At 38.8% G+C, this 27,028-nt stretch overlaps 1 protein-coding gene across 1 annotated transcript in view; it reads right to left on the reverse strand.

The window, feature by feature from the left end:
• The window catches only part of PCSK2 (proprotein convertase subtilisin/kexin type 2), a 271,902-nt gene that overhangs the window by 228,331 nt on the left and 16,543 nt on the right, over window positions 1-27,028 (reverse strand). Inside the window, exon 2 of the mRNA XM_036120511.2 lies at window positions 1,292-1,396. Within this exon, the coding sequence (XP_035976404.1) occupies window positions 1,292-1,396 (105 nt within the window). The remainder of the gene's footprint in view (window positions 1-1,291; window positions 1,397-27,028) is intronic.

Consider the following 27,028-nt stretch of genomic DNA (forward strand, 5'->3'; position numbering starts at 1 on the left):
AGGGTGGAGGCTGTTAAGACACAGAAAAGAGAGCTTTTCCCTTAGATAATGGTGCCAGCTTCTTCAACAGACCCTTTAAGAATGTCTGGCATGGGCTGGCAGGAGGCAGCTTGGATCTTACTGTGAAAGTAGATAAAGTGGCTTCTCAGAGCAGAATTTCCACTCCAGGGAATGGGGGATCCCCTGGGTTGAGGAGTTAAAGGAAAATTGCCTGTGGCCTGTCAGTTGGTGGTCTGCTGGGGAGTCTGTTTCATCTGCATTCCTAATTAAAGCCCAAATTAAACCCAGTCAAATGTTCATATGAAAAGCCCCACAAGAATGAGTTTCCAGATTCCATCAATTCAAAAAGTCTCATGTGTAAATCCCTAACTCAAATGTCTGACCCACTTTATATCCACTTTCTCCCAAGAGTTCTGGAGAAGAGTTATGCAGCTGTCAATGTACAGAGAGCAATTTGTCTGGATTATTAATTTCCCTTTTAGTGAATTGCATAACAGAAAGTATTCTACTCAGTTGAATGAGTCTGTAAGTATAGAGGGATGGCAGAAGAGATTTGATGAAGGAGGATTCAGGGATGACCAAAGTTCCTATTCTAGAAAAGGAGCTGCTTTGTGGCTAAAGTAATAAGTTTGATTGTGAGGAAGTGAATTTAAGCTTCCAGGGTGAGTGGGAAATGAGATCTAGATTCTAAGAGCAAGGTAAAGATTGTATATTTAAAAATAGGGGTTATGAGCACCATCAAGGCATGAGGGTAAATTAGGTGATTGTGAGAAAATATAGGAGAGAATGGCTGAGGTGGTCTTGGGGATGCAACCATGCATGGATACTGAGAAGCCTGCTGCCTACTGTAAGCTAATCATTCACTGGCCCAGTCATTTCTCCATGCCCAATATGGGGCACAGCAACCTCCTAACAGCATAGGGCTCACCAGTAGAAACCTTCCATAAAATGACTCATTAAATGACTGGTTTCTCCCCACCCATCATAGGCTAAAACAGGTTCCAAGGCAACCAGAAGTCCAAACACAATAATGCAGGAAAAGATAGCCAGTAAAGGGGTGGTATCCCTGTTTATTACTTTCCTGACCCACAGCCTATAAAAGATTTACTTATTATACACAAGGTAGAGGAGTGGAGAGTATCCAGTGCCATTCTGCCAAGGATCAATTTTGCTTATCACAATACACTGAGTGTCTTTACTTCAAAATTCTCAGCCCATCCCTTTATACATCCCCTCAGTGGGCTCAGTTGTGGCAGAAGAGGTTGAAAGGCAGGTGTCCAAGGAAACTCACCCTGGGGTCTCTCTCCAACTGCTGCTTGTGATGTAGACTGCGTCTTCTCTTGGCCTTTGCTAGGCCATTGTGATAAAAGTGGTACAGTCCTTCAGTGAAGGGAAGCTGTGGAGAGTCAAACAGACATAAGACATAATTAGCTTCTGGGAGTGGCCCCAGGACAGGGAAACCAAAGCTGGGGCTGCATGCTAGGGCTCCATGGGATGGGATGTATGTGAGAAAACTGGCAGCTTCCTATCAGACTTGGACTTCTATTTCCCTATCACTGTACTTTTGTTTTCTCTACTTTTTCTTATATACTGCCCATTCACTTCTCCTCCCCAAATACCTTCTACTCTTTCCTCTATTTCTTTAGTTTCTACCCATTTTAAAAAATTTCTTCTCCATGGAGCCTTCCCTTTCTATTCACCCACACCAAGTTCTCCATTCTCTTCTCTTGAACTAGTATTTCCACTCTAAGTCTGGTTGCTCCAGAATTGTGTTGTGACCTATTCCTGTCTTCACAGCTGGATTATCTGTCCTGTATCTTAGACTTTCTCTTGAACTCCTTGATGTCTTTCATCATATTGGGCACAGTGCAACCATCTAAATCTGGTAAGCACCTGTTGGATGATGGGCCAGATTTCCCTGTCTCCCTATGCTAAGGATACTTGGGATTAGGTATGGGTGTTAGAGCTAGTTGGAGAAACCATAATAATTAGAGCTTGTCTGCTGCTCAAGGCCTGACAGATGAGGAAGCTGAAGATTAGAGACTCTAAATAAATTGCTTTAGTTCTTCCCAAGTACAAGAATCTGAGAGAACCTAAGGAAGACTATCACTTATCCTATGGTAAAACTATGTTTGGGGGTTTATAATGTATAAAGATGTATTAGTACCACAAAAGATGGAAAAAGAATCATAGCTATATTGGAGCAAAGTTTTGTATACTTTTGAAATCAAGTTGGTATTAATCTGTTTAAATTATTTATTAAGTTATTTATTGTAATCTCCAGGTCATCCACCAAGAAAATAACTACAAAATATATAGTAAAATAAGCAACAAGTTCATTAAAATGGTGCACTAAAAATATTTAACACAAAAAGGCCATTATGAAAGAAGAAAAAAGTTTATAAGACCTATAGAAAGCACATAGCAAAATGGCAAGTGTAAATATCTTTTAGGTATTACATTAAATGTAAATGGATTGAAAATTCCAATCAAAAGACAGAAATTTACAGAAAGAATGAAAAAAAAAAAAAACCCAATCCCATTATTCAACTATATGCTATCTACAAGAGATACACTTTAGATTCAAATATATAAATGTGTTAAAGTCAAGAGATGTGAAAAGATATACTGTACAAACAGTAACCAAAGGAAAGAAGGACTGACTACATATACTAGATATAATTGATTTTAATAAAAAATGTTACTAAAGACAAGGAATGACATTTTTTTTTTTTAAAGATTTTATTTATTTATTTGACAGAGAGAGACACAGTGAGAGAGGGAACACAAGCTAGGGGAGTGGGAGAGAGAGAAGCAGGCTTCCCGCAGAGCAGGGAGCCCGATGTGGGACTCGATCCCAGGACCCTGGGATCATGACCTGAGCCGAAGGCAGACGCTTAACGACTGAGCCACCCAGGCGCCCAAGGAATGACATTTTATGGTGATAAAAGAGTTAATACATCAAAAAGACAGATAATTATAAATATATATGCATGTAACAACAAAGTCCCCAAATTAACAAAACAAAAACTGACAAATCAAAGGGAGAAATAGACAATGCATCAGTAACAGTTGGAGACTTCAATAGCCCATTTTCAATAATAGGTAGAACAGGTATGCAGACCAAAAAGTAAATTGAAGACTTGAACAAAACCAAAGATCAACTAAACCTAAGAGACATTTATAGAATATTCTACCCAACTACAGCAGAATTCATAGTCTTCTCAAGTACACATGGAACATTCTCCAAGATAGATCATATATTAGGCCACAAATCAAGCTTCAATAAATTTAAAAGGAGTAAAATAACACAAAGTATGTTATCTGATCACAATTTCTATTTACTTTAAAAATCAATAAGATGAAAAATCTGGAAATTTGGAAAACAACCTACTCATAAATAATCGATGGGTCAAAGAAGAAATCACACTGACTATTCCAAAATACTTTGAGATGCATGAAAACAAAAACACAGAATTTAAAAACTTTTGGGGTGCAGTTAAAGCAGTATTTAGAGGGAAATGTTTACAGAACTTATATCAATCCTTCAGAAACTTCCAAAAAATGGAAGATGAAGGAATACTTCCCAACTCATTATCAAGGCCAATATTACCCTCAAATGAGAACCAGACAAAGATATCACAAGAAAAGAAAACTGCAGACCACTATGCTTTACAAATATCAGCCCATAAATCCTCATCAAAACACTAGTAAACTGAAACCAGCAACTTATACAAAGGATTATATACATGACCAAGTGGGATTTATCCTAGGAATGCAAGGTTGTTTTAACAGCTGAAAATAAGTTAATATAATAACAATATCAATAGAATAAAGGACAAAAACCACATGATCACCTCAATAAATACTTTTTAAAAAAAGTATTTCTTTTAAGTATTTTTAAAAAGTATTTATTGACATGATCATTAGACAAATCCAACACTCTTTTATGTTAAAACATTCAAAAAACTTAGAATGAAAGGGTATTCCTCAATCTGATAAATGTATCTATGAAAACAAACAGCCAACATCATATATAACACTGAAAGGCTGAATGCTTTCCCCTTAAGATCAGAGCAAGACAAGCTTGTCTGATCTTGCCACTTATATTAAACAGTGTACTGGTGGTTCCAGCCAGGACAATCAGGCAAGAAATAGAAATAAAGGCATCCAGATTGGAAAGGAAGAAAAAATTATCTCTATTTGCAGAAGACATATCTTGTACATAGAAATTCCTGAGAAATCCACAAAAAAACCTATTCAAATTAACAAATGAGTTCAGTTCAGTGTGGTTGTAAGATATAAAACTAACATACAAAAATCTATTATATTTGTATATGCTAGCAATGACCAATCCAAGAATAGAATTAAGAAATCAGTTTCATTTACAATAACATCAAATAAGTAAAATACTTGAGAATAAATTTAGCAAAAGAAGTACAAGTCTTGTACACTGAAAAGTACAAAACATCATTGAAAGAAATTAAAGAAGATATAAATAAATGGAAAGACATCCCATGTTCATGGATTTTTAAGATGGTAATACCCCCCATATTTGCTGATCCTAAAATTCATATGGAAATGCCCAGGACCCCAAATAGCCAAAGCAATCTACAAAAAATAACAAAGTTGGAAGACTCACACTTTCCCATTTCAAAACTTAATACAAAACAGTCTGGTATTGGCATAAGGAGAGACATAGAGTTCAATGGTATAAAATTGAGAGTCCAGAAATAATTCATAGTTAGGTCTGGTTAATTGATTTTAACCTTGTCACTATGAAAATTTAATGGGAAAAAGTAGTCTTTTCAACAAGTCATCCTTGGAAAACTGAATATCCACACAAAAAGAATGAATTTGGAGTCATCTCTCACACCATACAAAAATTTTAACTCAAAATTATTTATGGCCCTAAATGTAAGAAGTGAAGATCTACAAATCTTAGAATAAAACTTAGAAGTAAATATTCATGACTTTAGCCTAAGCAATGACTTCTTAGATGTGACACCAAAAGTACAAAGGACAAAAAAACCATCCAAAATCGGATTTCATTAAAATTAAGAATGTTTGTGCTTTAAAGGAAATCATCAAGAAAATGAAAAAACAACCCACAAAATGAGATAAAATATTTTCAAATCATATCTATGATGAGGGACTCATACCAGAATATATTAAGAACAATTCAGCAATAAAGTCAAATAACTCAATTTAAAAATGGACAAAAGATTTGAATATGTATTTCTCCAAAAAAGATACATAAATGACCAATAAACACATGAAAAGTTGTTCAGCATCATTAGTCATTGGGGAATTACAAATCAAACCACAATGAGATATCACTTTATACCCACTAGAAAAAACAAAAATAAAAACAAAAACTATAAAAACCAGCAAGTGTTGGTGACAATGTGTGAAAGAATTTGAACCCTTATACCTTGCTTGTGGATAGTGAAATGGTACAGCCACTTTGGAAAACACTTTGGCAGTTACTCAAAATTTTAAAATGTTAAAGAATTGATCCAGCAATTCTAATCATAGGTATATATCCAAGAGAAATGAAAGCACATGTCTACACAAAGACATGCACACAAATTTTCTTAGTAGCACTATTCACAATAGGTAAAAACTAGAAACAACCAAAATGTCTACCAAGTGATGAATGGATGAACAAAATGTGGTATGTAGATACAATGGAATGTTATTTGAGAACAAAAAGGAATGAAGCATTGTTTACCTGCTACAATACAGATGAAACTTCAAAAACTAAAGGCTAAACGAAAGAAACCAGACCAAAAAAAAGGCCACATATTGCATCACTTCCTTTATATGTAATGTCCAGAACAGATAAACACAGAAATACAAAGTAAATTAGTGTTTACATAAGGGACTAAGAGGAAGCAGCAATACAGAGTGATTGATGATGGTACAGGGTTCCTTTTTGGAATGATCAAAATGTTCTAAAAGTAGATCATGGTAAGATTTCACAACTTTTTGTATATATTAAAAATCACTAAATTGTACATTTTGAAAGGACAAATTTTATGATTTGTGAATTATGTCTCAATAAAAATGTTATTTAAAAAATCCTGTGATGAACAGCCTTGTAAATGTCACTATATGCATAGATGAAAGTTTTCTTGAAGGATATATCCCAGGAATTCAATCATTTAATTAGAGATTATGAACATTAGCATTTTTTAAAAGATTTTATTTATTTGAGAGAGAGAGAGAGAGAGAGTGCATGTGCATGAGTGTGAGCAGGGGGAGAGTCAGAAGGAGAAGCAGACTTCTTGCTGAGTAGGGAGCCAACACCAGGCTTGATCCCAGGACCCTGAGATCATGACCTAAGCCGAAGGCAGATGCTTAACCAAATGAGCCACCCAGGTGTCCCTGAACATTCACATTTTGATAAATATCCCCCAAAAGTTTTCCTATCAAGTTTTATAAGATCAACCAAAAAGTGAGAATAAAAATATTCATTGTCCTTTTAATATACTGTTAGATCCTATTAGCTAGAATTTTTTGAGTACATTGGCATCCATGTGCATCAGGGATATTGGTCTATAATTCTCCTTTTTGATGGGGTCTTTGCCTGGTTTTGGGATCAGGATAATGCTGACCTCATAGAAGGAGTTTGGAAGCTTTCCTTCTGTTTCTATTTTTCGGAACAGCTTCAGTAGAATTATTTCTTCTTTAAATACATCAAAAGCTAATTATGTACTATACAGTGGCTAACTGAACATAATAAAAAAGAATCCATTGTCCATTCAACAACACTGCACATTTTAATTCTGCCTATTTAATAAACAAAATATGCCATCTTATTTGGATTTCTTTGTTTTTAAAGTCTGAACATCTTTTCTTATGTTTATTAAACATTTTAAATCCTTCTCTTTGAATTGCCTGTTCATGTCTTTGATGCCTTTTGCTATTGCTTGTCATGAGCCAGGTACTGTGTTTTGTGCTGGAGAGGCAAGGATAAATATGACATGAAAATAGGTCTTAATCCATCAGGGAAGGCCTATTTACACACAGCAGCATATAAATGGTACTCTGTGATGGAATGAGTTAAGAGCATGAGTTCTGGGGTGCCTTGGTTAAACTCTGGGTCTTCCACTTAACATGACCTTCTGGCAAGTTATTTAACCCTTCTGGGCCTCAATTTACTCACTTATAAAATAGGAGTGTCTCCTTTTCACACTGTCTGAGAATTGAGATAATGCATGGGAAGTTCTTGGAATGATACCTGGAACATAGTGGTACTCAGTAAGAGTTAGCAAGTATTTTTATTGTTGGAGTGCAGTGTGCTCCAACGTTGTTATGGGCAAGGTGCATTAGGACCCGGAGGAGAGATTATTTCAGTCAGAGGGATATCTGGGGAGTGGTTCATGAAATTTCTGGAGGAAGGGAAGGTATTCAGACAAAGGGAATATTTTCATTTTTATTAAAGTATGTATTTTTCTAATGTTTCAGTTTTGAAGAGTGTGTCTATTTTTAAAATATAGGTGCAAGTTCTTTGACAGTTTTCCCATCAAGAGATGGAGTACATGATTCCAACTCTTGAATCTGGGGAATGTGACTGCTTTGATCTAAAGAGTATGGTGAAAATGATGCCATGTGACTTTTGAGGCTAGGTCATAAGAGACCCTGTGACTTCTGCCTTGTTCACCAAAACACTTTCTCTTAAAGTCATGATCTGCCATTTAAGAAGTTCAACTACTCCCAGGCTGCCATGCTATGAGGAAGCCCAAGCAACTTTGGGAGCCTTGTGGAGTGCTTTGGTTGACAAGTTTGGTTGGGTCAAGTCTTCAAGTTACCCCATTTTGGGTGCCAAATATATAAATGAGGAAACTTTGGATGATCCCAGATTCCAGCCATGCTAATCATCCTTCAGCTACTAAGTCTTCCCAACTGAATTCCTATGTGGACCATCAACAAGCCATCCCCACTGTGCCCTGCCTGAATTTCTGATCCCAATTTCATGAACATAATAAAATGGCTGTTGTTTTGTACTACTAAGTTTTAGGTTGGTTTGTTACTCAGCAACAGATAACAAGAAACAAAGAGCTGGCTAAAAAAGAGTTTTGTTCCCTCAGCTTTTAGTACTTTGAAATTCTACACTATTGGTTCTATCTGTTAATTGGTGATACCAGCCTGGAACAGCTCCATTAGGGTCCCTCAAGTGACCTTCCTGGCACAGTGGAGAGGGGGCTTTGGGGCCAGAGCAGCAGATACTGGATGAACCGCAAGGGCACAGCAGACTTGTCTAGGAGTCTGATGTGTGAATGAAAATCTTTTAGAACACTGCAGCTTTTATGATTTAGTTCCTGTTCATTAAAAATCACATTCTCCAGGGTAAATTAAACATAAATATTTCATGTGTGTTTTCCAGGCTCAGTGGTTCTTGAATGTTTTTTTCTACTTAACCCCACTGATATATTCAGGGTAATGTCAAGATTTGACTTCAAATGTGAGGGTGGGTGGAGAATGGAAAAGGAAAGAAAATATAAGTGTGCTGACCTTTTGCTTTCCAAAGACTTGTGCCTCTGATCACTGTCAGGTGGTATGAACTTGGGAGTTTTACTTCCTGTTGTGGGGGGCATGATGAATCTGAGAATTTTTAACACTAGAAAGGACTTTGAAGTTATCAAGTACCAGTGAGCATTGGAGGGACATTATTCTGGCTTTGTTTTACTGATTTTCAGAAATTAATGGAGGCAAAAGGAAAATTCTTCCTTAGAGTGGAATTCCAACTAACAACTGTAGAAATAATGATAGAAATTGGATACCATCCTTTAGGAAATACCATGGTAATAATTGTGGCTGGCAAACTTCAGCAATGATACTAAACTTAGTGAGTGAAATATAATGATAAATAAAGAGAAATAATACCTTTATAGTGGAGAAATCCGAGAGACACTGTTTTAAAGAAGTGATCAAGTTAGCCTCACCAGAGATGAAATGTATCAGAATCATGTGCCTCATGATATGATGCACCAAGAAGACAACATCACTTATGTGATTGCATATCCTGGATTGGATCCCAGATCAGTAGAAAGGACATTAGGAAAAATTGGAACAAAGTCTGTAGATTAATTAGTAATATTGTATCAGTTATTTTCCTGGCTTTGGTATTTGTGTTATGGTTATGTAAGATGTTAATTTGAGAAAGGCTGGAATCAGGCAGTATCTTTCTTTTTGTGACTGGTTTATTTCACTCAGCACAATATCTTCAAGGTTCACCCATGTGTGGCATGTGTCAGAATTTGTTCCCTCTTTAAGGCTGAATATGCCTTAAATGTATATTGTGTATTGATGAATACCTGGGTTGCTTCCACCTTTTGGCCATTGTGAACCATGCCACTATGAACATGGGTGTGCATGTGCTATTTTTGCAAAAAATAAATAAATAAATTAATTAAGTCTAAAGTTATCTCCAAATTGAAATTTAAAAAATGTAAAAATAATTAAAAAATTAATTTTGAATGTCCTTAAGAGGACATTCAAGCTAGAAGCCCCACCATGTCCTATTGTCACATACAGAGGTCATTTCAATGGTTATGTTACCTGAAGGCAATTGGGTTGCACTTTGGCTCAGTCTAACTGCTTCATTTTATCAAATGAGAAAAGGCTCTGGCTCAGGGAGGGGTAGGGCTCTCCCAGTTGAGAAGGAAATCCTGGCAGAAATCCCAGGTCTCCTGACTGGAAATCAGCACCTTTCCTATCATGCTGCTTCCACTGCAGCCTCGGTCTATGCCCCAGACACCTTTGCAACTATGGCTGTGAATCCGAGTTTGCAGGCTGGAATTCCTAATGAAGACAAGCGTGACAAAAGGACAGCCAGGCTGGTGAGTGACATCCTCTCTGCTATGTTCTTGGGATCCAAGACCTGGGATTCTCTGATTAGGGGCACTGTCTTGGCTAGGTTAGAGATGGAGCTAACTGGTCTCATGGAGCTGAAATTGGAAAGAGGCAATAAACAGGCAAACTGATTGATCACAGACCTAATGGAAGATTAGTCTGCGGGCATTGGTTATTTTTTGGTGTCATTTTGCCTCTTGTCTTTGGGTTGTAGAGCCCAAATCTGCTGTCCTCTGAGCATCTAAGAAGGGCTATCTGAGGAGATCAGTGTGTAAGCATGAGGCCACCACAAGCAGAGAAAGACAGATGCTGTGTAACTTACAGTAGTATAAGGTTGCTGCCTAGACAGACCTCGATAATGTAATGCTCATGCATTCCCCAGTTTTTCAAATAGAATGCTAATCTTATAAATAGAAAAGACATATTAGAAATAGTGTCAGGTCCTCAAACACTCACCTGAGTGTTCCAGTAAGAAACCTCTCATATACATCAGCACTTAGTATATTTTCAAATGTTTTCTTCACTTACACACACACACACACACACACACACACACACACACACACACACACATTTCTTTTATACCATCACCTTTTTTTTTTTTTAAGGCAAAATATGCTTGGCTCCAGAAGGAAAGAGAAAAACAAGTGAAAGAAGAATTTACAGCAAATTGTCAACTTGAAGGTTCAGGCTGGGTGACGGTATAATAATGTTGCTAGCTCAGACTTGCAGAGATTTTTAGAAATTCTCATTATGCTGCAAAATTTTATGGATCCCAGCAACAGTTCCTATTGCCTTTCTTCCTTCCCTCTTGCTTCCTTTTCCCCCTGATAAGCATGACTCCAAGCCAAAGCTCTTCTCTGAACCCACACATTCCCATTCCTCAACAGGAGGGAACCTCAGGGAGCTGGCAGCCAATTATGAACCAATCAAAAGGCATGTGAAATCATCCCAGAGTCCATGGCCTGCTTTACTTTGGACCAGAGTTTTATCCACTTACACAATCCATGGGTGTTCCAGAAGGGCTGTAAGCATGGCCTCCACCACAAATTTTGTGCTTCTATGCATTTGCTTGTTCTCAGCAGAGTCCACAGTTTCTTAGAAATTATCAAATGGGTCCAGAGCCTCCAAACAGTTAAGACTTCCTGGTTTAGGCCCATTATATTATTTGCCTACTTTCTTCACATTTGTCCATTGTGCTGATTTTCATGATGCTCAGTCAGGCTAAGTTGGGAGTCTAGTTTGATAGAACATTGAATGTCATTCCACATATAAAGATTTTTATAATTTTATTACCAAGAGGAGCTGCTGTCAAGAGGTTTAAGGAATAAAAACTGGGAAACAAAAATAATGTATCAAAGACTGAAAATGGCTTAGCTGATAATTGCTTATCAATTTCATTTTGGACCCTGCATTTTATAGACAGATCTAGGCTCTGCATTACGCTGACATTTATTGAGACCATTCTTGATTTCCCTGGATTGCATGCAATCTGCAGTCGGCAAATAAGGATGGGGAGAAAGGGGAAGGGAATGGGGGAGTCCCAGGCTCGGCCCAACAGGTACTTACAGGTCAGTGAAGAAATGCACGAACAAGAAAATTATACTGTGTAGTGGACAGAAACATACGACAGTACAGAAAAACGAAGACTAGAAATAGAGGCTGCGAAGTAGCTGGGGGAAGTCGGGAGAAGAGAGAAGGAGAGAGGAAGGGGCAGGCTGAGGACTTCTATGGGAGAATAAGGGGAAGTTGGTGTGACTTAGCACTGAAAAGTCTTTCTTTGCCTCACAAGGTTCCTGCTTAGCCCCATCCTAAGTTTCGTGTGTGTGTGTGTGTGTGTGTGTATGTGTGTGTGTGTGTGTGTATTGAATGCTTGGTCTCATGAAAGTGCAGTTATCTCTGGGAGGGCTAACTCTCTAAACCATGGCTAGCTAAATGCCTCGATTCAGATTTGCTGATGGAATGGAAGTTTCTGGGGCCAGAAAGGAAGAGAAGAGGAGTAAGAGGCAGATAAGGGGATACCAAAGGCCTGTATTGCAATTATGCCCCTAGCCTGAACAATCCCTTATATATAGGCTGTAAACACTCACCCCTACTGACTTGCATATTTCTCTCAACTAAAGCTCCTCCTCCTCAGAGTCTGGACCTAGGATCACATTTCTAAGCTATTTGAATCCTCTCACTTCTTTCTGTTTTACTTTGGAAAAAGAGGGACAAAAAGTGGGTCTGGAGAACAACAGGTAAAGACCACCTTTGTTCCTGCAAAAGACTTTCTCATCTTATGGCTCCCTAGGGCCACAGTTAGCTGCCTCTGGGGTCAGGCTCTCGGATGATTCACAAAGAAGCTCAAAGAACATTATCAGTGGCTCAGGATTGGAAAGACAGGCAAATCTGTGGAGGGAGGCTGCCACTCCAATGGCTGAGGAGCCTCATAGGTCCTCATTAAAGTTCTCTAGCAGTGGAGGAAACTTCCCAGTCACTCAGGGTTCAGTCATGTATCACCATGATAATGTGTGTTACAAAACACCACAGATCTTAGTAGCTTCAAACAGCAACCATCTATTTAGCTCACAATTTCCTGGGTCAACAGTTTAGGCTCATTGAGTGGTAGTTCAGGTCTTGACTGGGCTACCTCATGCATGTGTAGTCAGTTGGTAGTTTATGAAGTTGGCTCTGCTTCTGAGTGCTAATTGGCTATTAGCAGGGCACCTCAGTTCTCCTCCACCCGGTCTCTCATCCTCCAGCAGCCTTGCCCAGACTTGTTCTCATGGATGAGGCAGGGTTCCAAAAGTAAATACAACAGTGCAAAAAACTAAACGGGGATGTGTAAGGCCTCTTGAGTCCCAGGCTTAGAACTGGCACACCAGCACTTTTACCATATACTTTTGGCCAAAACAAGTCAGAGGTTAACCTATAGTCAGAATAGAGAGGATTTCAAAATTCCAGGGCAAATCTAGGAAGGCCAATATTTGGGCCATCAATAATCAATGTACCATAGTTAGAGCATACCAGGAGGCCCACCCGAAGATGCCTCATGGACCAGCTGATGTTTTGGGACTTTCCAATAGCCATCTCCCCACAGAAGGCAGGGCATGAATGCCAGCATTTTTGGATCTGCTAGACAGGATAATTGACACACACAGGGAGTCATCCTCAAACCACAAACCAGGATGTTGCCATTCCCCAGCAGAAAACACCGCAAAGAAAAGATCCATTTGTAAATTCACCTTGCCACCTATGTCAGGCTCTTCAAAAACATTACTTTATTTTCTGATTGAAGCAGTCCTGTAAGGTGGGTGTTATTATTTCTATTTTAAGTATGAGGAGACAGAGGTGCAGAAAAGTTTATTTGAACCCAGGTCTGGCTGACTTTGAAGCCCATGTTCTTTCTCCTATTTTTCACTCTCCCTTGAATTTCTTTCCTACATAGGACTTGTCTTTCTTTGGGCCAGTCGGGGGATAGACCTTGTATGTTAGTGATACCTGCCCAGAGACCATTACTGGTTCCCCTGGATTGTGTGCAAGGTAAGCTGATCTCAACAAGAATTCTGAAGCTTACAAATAGACAGGTTGGAATGTCAACTTTAGGGCAAAGGAAGGGAAAAGCATATTTTCTACCATGATTTTATTTCTTAATTAAAACAACAAAAAAGTCAATTTGTTTAAACTGATACACAGATTAAATATCTATTCCCATCATGAAACAGAAAACTTTTTTTAAAAAGCAGACTACTATATCAACTATGAAGTCACAGCTGCCATCCAGAGCAAGGGTAGGGATAGTCTGGTTGAAAGCCCAAGATGATGAGGGAACAGACCATACTCCTCAGGTTCACACTGGACTACACCCCCTCCATGGTTTGGGCAGGAACCAACCAACTTCCACAGTACAGAAAGGAGGTGCCTTTTGTTCAACCATTTTCTGGAGAACACCCTGCATTTACTAGCCCATTCTTAAACCAGGAACCCTGAACATTTTTTGATCCACATTTTTCTGATTAGAGCTTTACATTTTCATTTTTACATTTGTAATTTACTATCAAAGGCTGGTAGTGCCTAATTTCTCTAAGTGCTCTGATCATCTGTCTTATCTTGTTCTCATTGTCAGCCAACTGAATATCCTCAGTCAATCCCAGCAGAGCAATTCCAACCTGTAGCAAAGTGAACCATGCACATTTTACGGTAAGGAAACACTTCTTCCTTATGGGAAGATTCATACACAAGACTGGTTTTGTATGGAATGTTAGGGATCAGAAGAATCTTAAGCTTAAAAAAACTGAACTACAGACACGTTGCCTAAATCTTCATCTTTCAAAATTATCCTGGTATTTCAAAAAGAACACTTTCTGGAGACAGTCTTGGGGACAAATGCAGTCTCCATGAGGACAATCCCTGTTTTGCTTCCAGGTATCTGGTACAGAGCATGTGCTTCATAAATATTTGTTGAATAAATAAAAATCAGGAAGTTCTAGATTGAACTTGGGAGGAGTTGCTAAGTAGCTGCCTGCCTCAATGTAGATGACTATCTCTGGGTATGGCATTCTTTGGGCATTAGTGAAACGTTTAATGCTTTGGGAGGCAAGCAGGAAATACAAGTATGTGAGACAATAAGGAGCAGTGAGGCTTATAGTAAATTGGAGAGTACATGCCTTTCTTAGGACAAAAAGATTGAAAGAACTATGGTGGCCAAACAAAACTTAATTTGTGAACCAATGAGTGATGCATATTGTACCTTCTAGCTCTGAACCATCTAGAATTCTAATAAGTGCTTGGCAAAAGGTACATCTTAAGAGGGTTTGAACACATAGAAACTTATGAGATTGAACTGGGAGTAGAAATACCCTCACATGTTCTAGTGGGGGAAAAATCCAGTTGATTATAGATATGACTGAGACAATCTGTTATTTTTGTCTGTATTTGGGCCTAAGCTCTCTTCAACAGTTGTGGAAGACAAGAGAGATTAATCACTACCAAGCATCAGCTCTGGGGTGGAGGCTATCTCAAAATGACAAAGAAGAAGAAGGGGTAAAAAGTGGTCACATGGCTGTGAATTCACTTGATGGTTTCTTCACAAGCAAGCTGTTTTTTTTTTTTTAATTTTTTTATTGTTATGTTAATCCCCATACATTACATCATTAGTTTTAGATATAGTGTTCCATGATTCATTGTTTGTGCATAACACCCAGTGCTCCATGCAGAACGTGCCCTCCTCAATACCCATCACCAGGCTAACCCATCCTCCCAACCCCCTCCCCTCTAGAACCCTCAGTTTGTTTTTCAGAGTCCATCGTCTCTCATGGTTCTTCTCCCCCTCCAATTTCCCCCCCTTCATTCTTCCCCTCCTGCTACATTCTTCTTCTTTTTTTCTTTCTTAACATATATTGCATTATTTGTTTCAGAGGTACAGATCTGAGATTCAACAGTCTTGCACAATTCACAGCGCTTACCAGAACACATACCCTCCCCAATCTCAGGAAACAAACTGAGGGTTGCTGGAGTGGGGGGGGGGGCGGGAGGGATGGGGTGACTGGGTTTTTTTTTTTTCAAAACCTGGAATAACCCAGAAGAAGGCTGCACTTGGCCAAGTCAATATCAAATGTGATTTCTTAATGAAGTTCACTGGTGCCATATTAAATTCCACATAGATAATAAGGCTGGAGGAAAGGAATTCATGTTTGACATACATTTGTTTGTGTATCTGAGATTGGTGATATTAAGATTAAGTTAAATATTGAAATATCAGTCTCGGTCTTGCTGGGATAAAGTTGCAGAGAGCACAGAAAACGTTGTGAAGGAAGAAAAGGGGTTTAGAGGGAAGAAAGCTGATTGCATTTTTAAGAAGTAAATAGCTATAAAAATGATGCTGCATTTGTCTTCATTGCTGCAGAAAGATCTTCACAATACATTGCTTTTGGAAAAACAAAACAGTGTGTGCAAGTAAGGTTACCACTTGGAAAGATGTTCAGCTAATATTCACCTAAATGTTTATAATAGGTGGCAAAATTTGGGATGATTTAATTTTTTTTCAGTTTACCTCTTTATTATTTTCTACGATGACCTTTGTAGATTCTTAAAATTGACATATAATAAAGGTAATTTCATTTTGTAAAATAAAAGCAAGTTTTCACATGGAAATGGCCCAATAGAGTATATAGCACTATGTCTCACTTTACAGAGGTTGTGAGGCCCCTGAATTCCTCTTGGGGAGTGAATTGTCTTTATCTGGGATGGTTGGTACTGTCCTAAGGCCATGGGTGCCTAGGGAACATAAAAAATCTGCTCTGCCTGGGAAGAATCTGTCTTCACCCATGAGAGGAGGGAATGAAGAGGAAACCAAGGGACAGAAAAAAGAAAGGGGAGAGGAGCCAGTAAGAGGTGTGAGGGCTGGCATGACACAGGGCAAAGAGGCCCTCAAGCCCCAGTGGTGAGGTGACCAAAGGATGTCTCAAAGCATGCCTGGTGCTTACTTTAAAGTTGTTTGTATTTTGCAACATAAATCCCCTCTCTGCACCCCTGAATCTTCAGTAAAATACATTATAGTTACAAATGCCTTGGGTGAGTGGTTAGGATTAGATAGGTGTGGGGAAATCAAGGCTGAGGCTGAATTTCACATCTGTTAGCATAATGAAGAATAAAAACTGCATGTGTGGGATGAAGACATAATTTCTTAACTAAAATGATTTACTGGGAGCAGAAAAGTGGATCCAGAGGTGAAAAGGGGATCCAGCTTCCACCCTCAAAATTGACAGGAATGTTGAGAAGAGCTTAGGACTTCTACAAGTCACATAATTGTGGGGGGTGGAAGGGTTGAGTGAATCTTATTTAGCTTCTAAGGCCCAGGCATTTCTAGTTGACATCTGGATTATATAGATTAAAAAAAGTGAGGTCCAGAAAGTTAAACAATCTGATCAAAGTCATACGGTTCTATGGTGGCAGAAGTTGGATGAAATCTCATGGTTATTGAGAAAATTGAACTCTCTCAGTTTCATAGAGGGAGAGATTTGAAAGTTAGTTTTGAGCCAATATACCTTTTTTTTAGGGTAATTTCTTATTTTTGAAGTAATTTCAAACTCACAGAAAAATTTCAGGAATAGGGCAAAGAATGTTCATAGAACTTTTACCCAGAGTCCTCAGTCATTAACATTTATGTGTTTTCTTTATCATTTTTTCTAAATATACATATTAATTTTGTTGAATTTTCTGAGTGTAATTTGTAGACAGTATTTGTTTCCTAAGAACAAGGCAGTACAAGTATCATAATCTGAAAACTAACATTGATATAATATTTTCTAATTTACAGACATCATTTACAGCTGCCAATTGTCTTAACAATATTTGTAGTTAAGAAAAAATCTGACCCAAGGTTCAATCCAGGATCACTTGTTGCATGTAGTTTCCAATTCTCTTTTAACCTGGAAGCGTTTCTTCGTTTGCCTGTATTTGTCTTTCATGACCTTAATACTTTTGAAGAGTACAGGCCAATTATTTTATAGAATGCCATTCAGTTGGGAATCATCCAATGTTTTCTTTTTTTTTTTTTTTAGGATTTTGTTTATTTATTTGAGAGAGAGAGAGTGCGCATGAGCTGGGGGAGGGGAAGAGAGAGAGGGAGAAGCAGACTCCCCAAAGAGCAAAGAGCCCAAAGTGGGCCATCCAGGACCCTGAGATCATGACCTGAGTGGAAGTCAGAGGCTTAACTGACTGAGTCACCCAGGCACCCCTGTCCAATGTTTTCTTTTTTTTTTTTTTTAGATTTTATTTATTTATTTGAGAGAGAGAGAATGAGAGAGAGAGCACATGAGAGGGGGGAGGGTCAGAGGGAGAAGCAGACTCCCTGCCGAGCAGGGAGCCCGATGCGGGACTCGATCCAGGGACTCCAGGATCATGACCTGAGCCGAAGGCAGTCGCTCAACCAACTGAGCCACCCAGGCGCCCATGTCCAATGTTTTCTTATCATTAGATTGAAGTTATGTGTTTTGGCACGGATATCACACACATCATGGTGTATGGTCTTGATGCAATGTACACAGTCTTTTAAATGCAACTATGTTAAGTTCAGATTAACTATTCTGATCTCACCCACCTAATAGTGAATTTACAGACTGAGTCCAAGACACATTTGTGGGCAAATTCAGTGTTACTTTCTCATGTATTTCTGAACATCCAAGTGTGAGGGTACCAAATAAGTTAAAAATAAAGCCTACACTAAGAATGAGAAAGTAGACTTTGAAATAAAAGCAATACCCTTTACATTAGCACCCCCCAAAATGAAGTACTTGGATATAAATCTAAGAAAACATGTGGAAGATATGTTTGAGGAAAACTATAAAACTCTGATCAATGACATCAAAGAAGTAAATAAATGGAGAGATATTCCATGTTCATGGATAGCAAGACTTAATATTGTTAAGATATAAGTTCTTCCCAACTTGATCTGTAGATTCAATTCAATCCCAATCAAAATCCCAGTAAGTTGTTTTGTGGATATTGACAAATTGATTCCAAAGGTTATATGTAGAGGCAAGAGACCTAGAATTGGCAACACAATATTGAATGAGAAGAACAAAGTTGGAGGACTGACACTACCTGACCCAAGATTTACTATAAAGCTACATTAATTGAGGCAGTATGGAATTGGTGAAAGAATAGATTAATTGACCTATAAGACAGAATAGAGAGCCCAGAAATAAGAATGCATAGATACAGTCAACTGAACTTTGACAGAGGAACAAAGGTAATACAATGGAAAAAAGATAGTTTCTTTAACTGATGCTGGAATGACTGGACATCCACATGCAAAAAAAAAAAAAAAGTCTAGTCACAGACCTTACATCCTTCACAAAAATTAACTCAAAATGGATTATAGACCTGAATGTAAAACACAAAACTATAAAATTCCTAGAAAATAGCATAGGAGAAAATCTAGATGACCTTGGGTAAGTGAGGCATTTTGCCTTTTTAGGTACCATGCCAAAGACACAACCTATGAAAGAAATAATTGATAAGCTGGACTTCATTAAAATTAAAACCTTCTGCTCTATGGAAGACAAGAGAATTAGAAGACAAGACACAGACTAGGAGAAACTATTTGCAAAAGACACATAAAAGACCATTATCCAAAATAAACAAAGAATTCTTAAAACCCAACAATCCAGAATACAAACAACCCAGTTAAAAAATTGGCCAAAGATCTTAACAGACACCTCACCAATGAAGACATACAAGTGACAAGCATATGAAGAGAAAGACCACATCATATAAGAAATTACACATTAAAACAACAGTAAGAGAGTAGGAGACCTGGATTTCGTCTGGTATCAGGAATTCAGCTGGATAGGGATCAAACCATTCTGAACACCTACAAACTCAATAGGAGATCGAAGAAAAGAATAGCAACAACTCTCTGAACAGAAAAGCGACCACTTTCTGGAAGGTAGGACATGCAGAGAAGTGAATCCGAGGCGATATTCGGGAGGATAGATGGCGGGGGAGGGGCCTCCATTGGCCGCTTCTGGCAAGTGATAGAGCTGCGGAGCACAAAATCGGAACTTTTAGAAGTCTGCTCTGCTGAGGGACATCACTCCGGTGGCTAAGCGGGGGGTGGAACCCTCGCGGGACAGTGTGGTCTCAGGACCCTTGGGGTCACAGAAAGACCGGGGGTGCCTGAGTGCAGCAGAGCTCCCAGGTATTGGAGCAGGGAAGCCGGCTGCAGAGACGGAGCCGAGGCACGGGCTCTCAGCTTGGGGTTGCCATAAACTGTGATCTGGGGCACAGTCGGGCCACTACTCCTCCAGCAGGGACCCAACAAGCGGCAGATCCGGGGAGACTCACCTTCCTCCCTGGGAGGAGCGGTGCGGGAGCGCACCGCAGGGATCTGCTGGGTTTGGAGACACCACACTGAGTCGGGTGCCAGAGATAGAAATGCTTGGTCACAGGCCAGGTGAGCACAGAATGCGGCCGGAGACCGGGGAGACGGGAGTGACTGACGGCTTTTCTCTAGGGGCTCACTGAGGAGCAGGGCCCCGAGTTCTCGGATCCTCTGGGAGGAGATTGGGAGGCCGCCATTTTCACTCTCGGCCTCCAAAGCTGTAGGGAAAGCTTGCAGGGAACAAAAGCTCCCGAGAGCAAACCCAAGCAGATTACTTAGCCCGGAGGGGCAAGGGCGGGGCAATTCCGCCTCCGGCAAAGACATTTGGGAAACACGGCAACAGGCCCCTCCCCCAGAAGATCAGTGAGAACTGCCAACCAAGACCAAGTTTACCCATCAATGAGAACGGCAGAACTCCAGTGCTAGGGGAATACTGCACATAGAATCCACGGCTTTTTTACCATGATTCTGTAGTCTTTCCAAGTCAATTTTTTTAATCTGCCTTTTTTTTTTTTTTTGAATTTTTCTTTTTCCCTTTTTCAACGAACATCTTATCAATCCCTTTTTAAAAAAATTTTTTTTTATTTTTCATTTTTAAAATCATATTCTATACCTTCATAGTAGTTACCCGTATTTTTGGCATATATATATAAGTTGTTCTCTCTTTAAAATTTTGAGATAGTTTCTTCTAACAGATCAAAATATATCCTAAATCTCTAGTGTATGGTTTTTTTCTACTCCCCTGCCTGATCAGATTCTCTCCCTTTTTTTTTCTTTTTTTTTTAAATCCTCTTCTTTCTTTTTTCAAACAACTTCTTATCAATTCCTTTTATAAAATTTTTTATAATTTTCATCTTTACAGTCATATTCCATCCTTTCATCATATCAACCCTTATTTTTGTACATATATAAGTTTTTCTTTCTTTAAAATTTTGGGAGGCACTTTCTTCTAACAGACCAAAATACACCAAAATCTAGTGTGTGGCACTGATCTATGTACCCGCCTGATCATATTTGATCATAATCTTTTCTTTTGTTTTGTTTTGTTCTGTTTCTGTTTGTTTTTATCTTTATCTTTATCTTTTTCTTTTTTTTTCTTTTTCTGTTTTCTCTCTATCCCTTTCTTTCCCCCCTGCTTCAGGTCTTTTCTGATTTGTTTAGAGTATATTTTCTGGGGACGTTGTTACCCTGTTAGCATTTTGTTCTCTCATTAATCTATTCTCCTCTGGACAAAATGACAAGATGGAAAAAATCACCTCAACAAAAAGAACAAGAGGTAGTACCGACTGCCAGGGACCTACTCAATACGGACATTAGTACGATGTCGGATCTAGAGTTCAGAATCATCACTTTAAAGATACTAGCTGGGCTTGAAAAAAGCATGGAAGTTATTAGAGAAACCCTTTCTGGAGAAGTAAAAGAACTAAAATCTAACCAAGTCGAAATCAAAAAGGCTATTAATGAGGTGCAATCAAATATGCGGGCGCTAACTGCTAGGATAAATGAGGCAGAAGAAAGAATCAGTGAGATAGAAGACCAAATGATGGAAAATAAAGAAGCTGAGAAAAAGAGAGATAAACAACTACTGGATCACAAGGGCAGAATTTGAGAGATAAGCAATACCATAAGACGAAACAACATTAGAATAATTGGGATCCCAGAAGAAGAAGAAAGAGAGAGAGGGGCAGAAGGTATATTGGAGCAAATTATAGCAGAGAACTTTCTAATTTGGGGAAGGAAACACACATCAAAATCCAGGAGGCACAGAGAACCCCCTCAAAGTCAATAAAAATAAGTCAATACCCCGACATCTAATAGTAAAACTTACGAGTCTCAGAGACAAAGAGAAAATCCTGAAAGCAGCTCAGGAGAAGAGATCTGTAACCTACAATGGTAGAAACATTACATTGGCAATAGACCTATCCACAGAGACCTGGCAGGCCAGAAAGGACTGGCAGGATATATTCAGAGCACTAAAGGAGAAAAATATGCAGCCAAGAATAATATATCCAGCCAGGCTGTCATTGAAAATAGAAGGAGAGATAAAAAGCTTCCAGGACAAACAAAAACTAAAGGAATTTGCAAACACGAAACCAGCCGTACAAGAAATACTGAAAGGGTCCTCTAAGCAAAGAGAGAGCCTAAAAGCAACATAGACCAGAAAGGAACACAGACAATATACAGTAACAGTCACCTTACAGGCAATACAATGGCACTAAATTCCTATCTTTCAATAGTTACCCTGAATGTAAATGGGCTAAATGCCCCAATCAAAAGACACAGGCTATTAGATTGGATTAAAAAACAAGACCCATCGATATGCTGTCTGCAAGAGACTCATTTTAGACCCAAAGACACCCCCAGATTGAAAGTGAGGGGGTGGAAAACCATTTACCATGCTAATGGACACCAAAAGAAAGCTGGGGTGGCAATCCTTATATCAGACAAATTAGATTTTAAACCAAAGACTGTAATAAGAGATGAGGAAGGACACTATAGCATACTTACAGGGTCTATCCAACAAGAAGATCTAACAATTGTAAATATCTATGCCCCTAACATGGGAGCAGCCAATTATATAAGGCAATTAATAACAAAAGCAAAGAAACACATTGACAACAATACAATAGTGGGGGACTTTAACACCCCCCTCACTGAAATGGACAGATCATCTAAGCAAAAGATCAACAAGGAAATAAAGACTTTAAATGACACACTGGACCAAATGGACTTCACAGACATATTCAGAACATTCCATCCCCAAGCAACGGAGTACACATTCTTCTCTAGTGCCCATGGAACATTCTCCAGAATCAATCACATCCTATGTCACAAATCAGGTCTCAACCAGTACCAAAAGATTGGGATCATTCCCTGCATATTTTCAGACCACAATGCTTTGAAACTAGAACTCAATCACAAGAGGAAAGTCGGAAAGAACTCAAATACATGGAGGCTAAAGAGCATCCTACTGAAGAATGAATGGGTCAACCAGGAAATTAAAGAAGAATTTTAAAAATTCATGGAAACCAGTGAAAATGAAAACACAACTGTTCAAAATCTTTGGGATGCAACAAAGGCAGTCCTAAGAGGAAAGTATATAGCAATACAAGCCTTTCTCAAGAAACAAGAAAGGTCTCAAGTACACAACCTAACCCTACACCTAAGGAGCTGGAGAAAGAACAGCAAATAAAGCCTAAACCCAGCAGGAGAAGAGAAATAATAAAGATCAGAGCAGAAATCAATGAAATAGAAAGTAAAAGAACAGTAGAACAGATCAACGAAACTAGGAGCTGGTTCTTTGAAAGAATTAACAAGATTGATAAACCCCTGGCCAGACTTATCAAAAAGAAAAGAGAAATGACCCAAATCAACAAAATCATGAATGAAAGAGGAGAGATCACAACCAACACCAAAGAAATACAAACAATTATAAGAACATATTATGAGGAACTCTATGCCAGCAAATTAGATAACCTGGAAGAAATGGATGCATTCCTAGAGATGTGTCAACTACCAAAACTGAACCAGGAAGAAATAGAAAACCTGAACAGACCTATAACCATTAAGGAAATTGAAGCAGTCATCAAAAATCTCCCCACAAACGAGAGCCCAGGGCCAGATGGCTTCCCAGGGGAATTCTACCAAACATTTAAAGAAGAATTAATACCTATTCTTCTGAAACTGTTCCAAAAAATAGAAATGGAAGGAAAACTTCCAAACTCGTTTTAGGAGGCCACCATTACCTTGATCCCCAAACCAGACAAAGACCCCATCAAAAAGGAGAATTACAGACCAATATCCCTGATGAACATGGATGCAAAAATTCTCACCAAAATAGTAGCCAATAGGATCCAACAGTACATTAAAAGGATTATTCAGCACGACCAAGTGGGATTTATCCCTGGGCTGCAAGGTTGGTTCAACATCCACAAATCAATCAATGTGATACAATACATTAACAAAAGAAAGAACAAGAACCATATGATCCTCTCAATAGATGCAGAAAAAGCATTTGACAAAGTACAGCATCCTTTCTTGATCAAAACTCTTCAGAGTATAGGCATAGAGGGTACATACCTCCATATCATAAAAGCCATCTATGAAAAATCTACAGCAAATATCATTCTCAATGGGGAAAAACTGAGAGCTTTCCCCCTAAGGTCAGGAACACAGCAGGGATGTCCAGTATAACCACTGCTATTCAACATAGTATTAGAAGTCCTGGCCACAGCAATCAGACAACAAAAAGAAATCAAAGGCATCCAAATTGGCAAAGAAGAAGTCAAACTCTCACTCTTTGCAGATGAGATGATACTTTATGTGGAAAACCCAAAAGACTCCACCCCAAAACTGCTAAAACTCATACAGGAATTCAGTCAAGTGGCAGGATATAAAATCAATGCACAGAAATCAGTGGCATTCCTATACACCAACAACAAAACAGAAGAAAGAGAAATTAAGGAGTCAATCCCATTTACAATGGCACCCAAAACCATAAGATACCTAGGAATAAATCTAACCAAAGAGGCAAAGGATCTGTACTCAGAAAACTATAAAATACTCATGAAAGAAATTGAGGAAGACACAAAGAAATGGAAAAACATTCCATGCTCATGGATTGGAAGAACAAATATTGTGAAGATGTCAATGCTCCCTAGAGCAATCTACACATTCAATGCAATCCCCATCAAAATACCATCCGCTTTTTTCAAAGAAATGGAACAAATAATCCTAAAATTTGTATGGAACCAGAAAAGACCCCGAACAGCCAGAGGAATGTTGAAAAAGAAAAGCAAAGCTGGCGGCATCACAGTTCTGGACTTCCAGCTCTATTACAAAGCTGTCATCATCAAGACAGTATGGTACTGGCACAAAAACAGACACATCGATCAATGGAACAGAATAGAGAGCCCAGAAATGGACCCTCAACTGTATGGTCAACTAATCTTCGACAAAGCAGGAAAGAGTGTCCAATGGAAAAAAGACAGTCTCTTCAACAAATGGTGTTGGGAAAATTGGACAGCCACTTGCAGAAGAATGAAACTGGGCCATTTCCTTACACCACACACAAAAATAGACTCCAAATGGTTGAAAGACCTCAATGTGAGACAGGAGTCCATCAAAATCCTAAAGGAGAACACAGGCAGCAACCTCTTCGACCTCAGCCGCAGCAACTTCTTCCTAGACACATCGCCAAAGGCAAAGGAAGCAAGAGCAAAAATGAACTATTGGGACTTCATCAAGATAAAAAGCTTTTGCACAGCAAAGGAAACAGTCAACAAAACCAAAAGACAAGTGACAGAATGGGAGAAGATATTTGCACATGACATATCAGATAAAGGGCTAGTATCCAAAATCTATAAAGAACTTATCAAACTCAACACCCAAAGAACAAAGAATCCAATCAAGAAATGGGCAGAAGACATGAACAGACATTTTTCCAAAGAAGACATCCAAATGGCCAACAGACACATGAAAAAGTGCTCAACATCACTGGGCATCAGGGAAATCCAAATCAGAACCTCAATGAGATACCACCTCACACCAGTCAGAATGGCTAAAATTAACAAGTCAGGAAATGACAGATGTTGGTGGGGATGCAGAGAAAGGGGAACCCTCTTACACTGTTGGTGGGAATGCAAACTGGTGCAGCCACTTTGGAAAACAGTATGGAGGTTCTTCAAAAAGTTTAAAATAGAGCTACCATATGATCCAGCAATTGCACTACAGGGTATTTACCCCAAAGATACAAATGTAGGGATCCGAAGGGGTACGTGCACCCTGATGTTTATAGCAGCAATGTCCACAATAGCCAAACTGTGGAAAGAGCCAAGATGTCCATCAACAGATGAATGGATAAAGAAGAAGTGGTATGTATATATACAATGGAATATTATGGAGCCATCAATAGGAATGAGATCTTGCCATTTGCAACGACGTGGATGGAACTGGAGGGTATTATGCTGAGTGAAATAAGTCAATCAGAGAAAGACATGTATCATATGACCTCACTGATATGAGGAATTCTTAATCTCAGGAAACAAACTGAGGGTTGCTGGAGTGGGGGGTGGGGTGGGAGGAAGGGGGTGACTGGGTGATAAACACTAGGGAGGGTATGTGCTCTGGTAAGCACTGTGAATTGTGCAAGACTCTTGAATCTCAGATCTGTACCTCTGAAACAAATAATGCAATATATGTTAAGGAAAAAAAAAGTAGAAGATAGCAGGAGGGGAAGAATGAAGGGGGGGAAATCGGAGGGGGAGACGAACCATGAGAGACGATGTACTCTGAAAAACAAACTGAGGGTTCTAAAGGGGAGGGGGTGGGAGGATGGGTTAGCCTGGTGATGGGTATTAAAGAAGGCACATTCTGCATGGAGCACTGGGTGTTATGCACAAACAATGAAGCATGGAACACTACATCTAAAACTAATGATGTAATGTATGGTGATTAACATAACAATAAAAAATAAAAAATAAAAGAAAATTACTAAAAAAAAAACAACAACAGTAAGATATCACTACATATTAGAATGGCCAAGATCTGGAACACTGACACCACCACATGCTGGTGAGGATGTGGAGCAACAGGAACTCTCTTCACTGCTGGTGGGATTGCAAAATGGTACAGCCAGTTGGAAGACAGTTTGGCAGTTTCCTACAAAACTAAACATATGCTTACCATACATTTGAGTAATAGCACTCTTTGGCATTTACCCAAAGGAGTTGAAAACTCATGTTTACACAAAAAGCTGCACATGATTGTTTATAGCAGTTTTATTCATAATTGCTAATACTTGGAAACAGCCAAGATGTCCTTCAGTAGGTGAATGGATAAACTGTGGTACATACAGATAATGAAATATTATTCAGTGCTAAGAAAAAAGAGCTATCAAGCCATAAAAAGACATGGAGAAAACTTAAATGCATATTATTAAGTGCAAGAAACTGATCTGAAAATGCTACATACTGTATGATTCCAATTCTCCAATATTCTTGAAAAGGCAAAACTATGCAGACAATAAAAAGATCAGTGTTTTCCAGTGGTGGAGGAGGGGAGAGATGTACAGCAAAGAACAAATGACTTGGAGGTCAGTCAAAATAGTCTGTATGGTAGTATAATGATGGATATATGTCATTATACTTTTTTCCAAACCCATAGAATTTACAACACAAAGAGTGAGGCCTACGGTAAACTGAATTTTTGGTGATTATGATGTGTCAGTGTAGGTTCATCCTTGATAAAAAAAAATATTACCATTCTGGTGAGTTAAGTTGATAATAGAGGAGGATATGT

This window comes from Halichoerus grypus, chromosome 10 (genome assembly GCF_964656455.1).
Source record: "Halichoerus grypus chromosome 10, mHalGry1.hap1.1, whole genome shotgun sequence".
NCBI lineage: Eukaryota > Metazoa > Chordata > Mammalia > Carnivora > Phocidae > Halichoerus > Halichoerus grypus.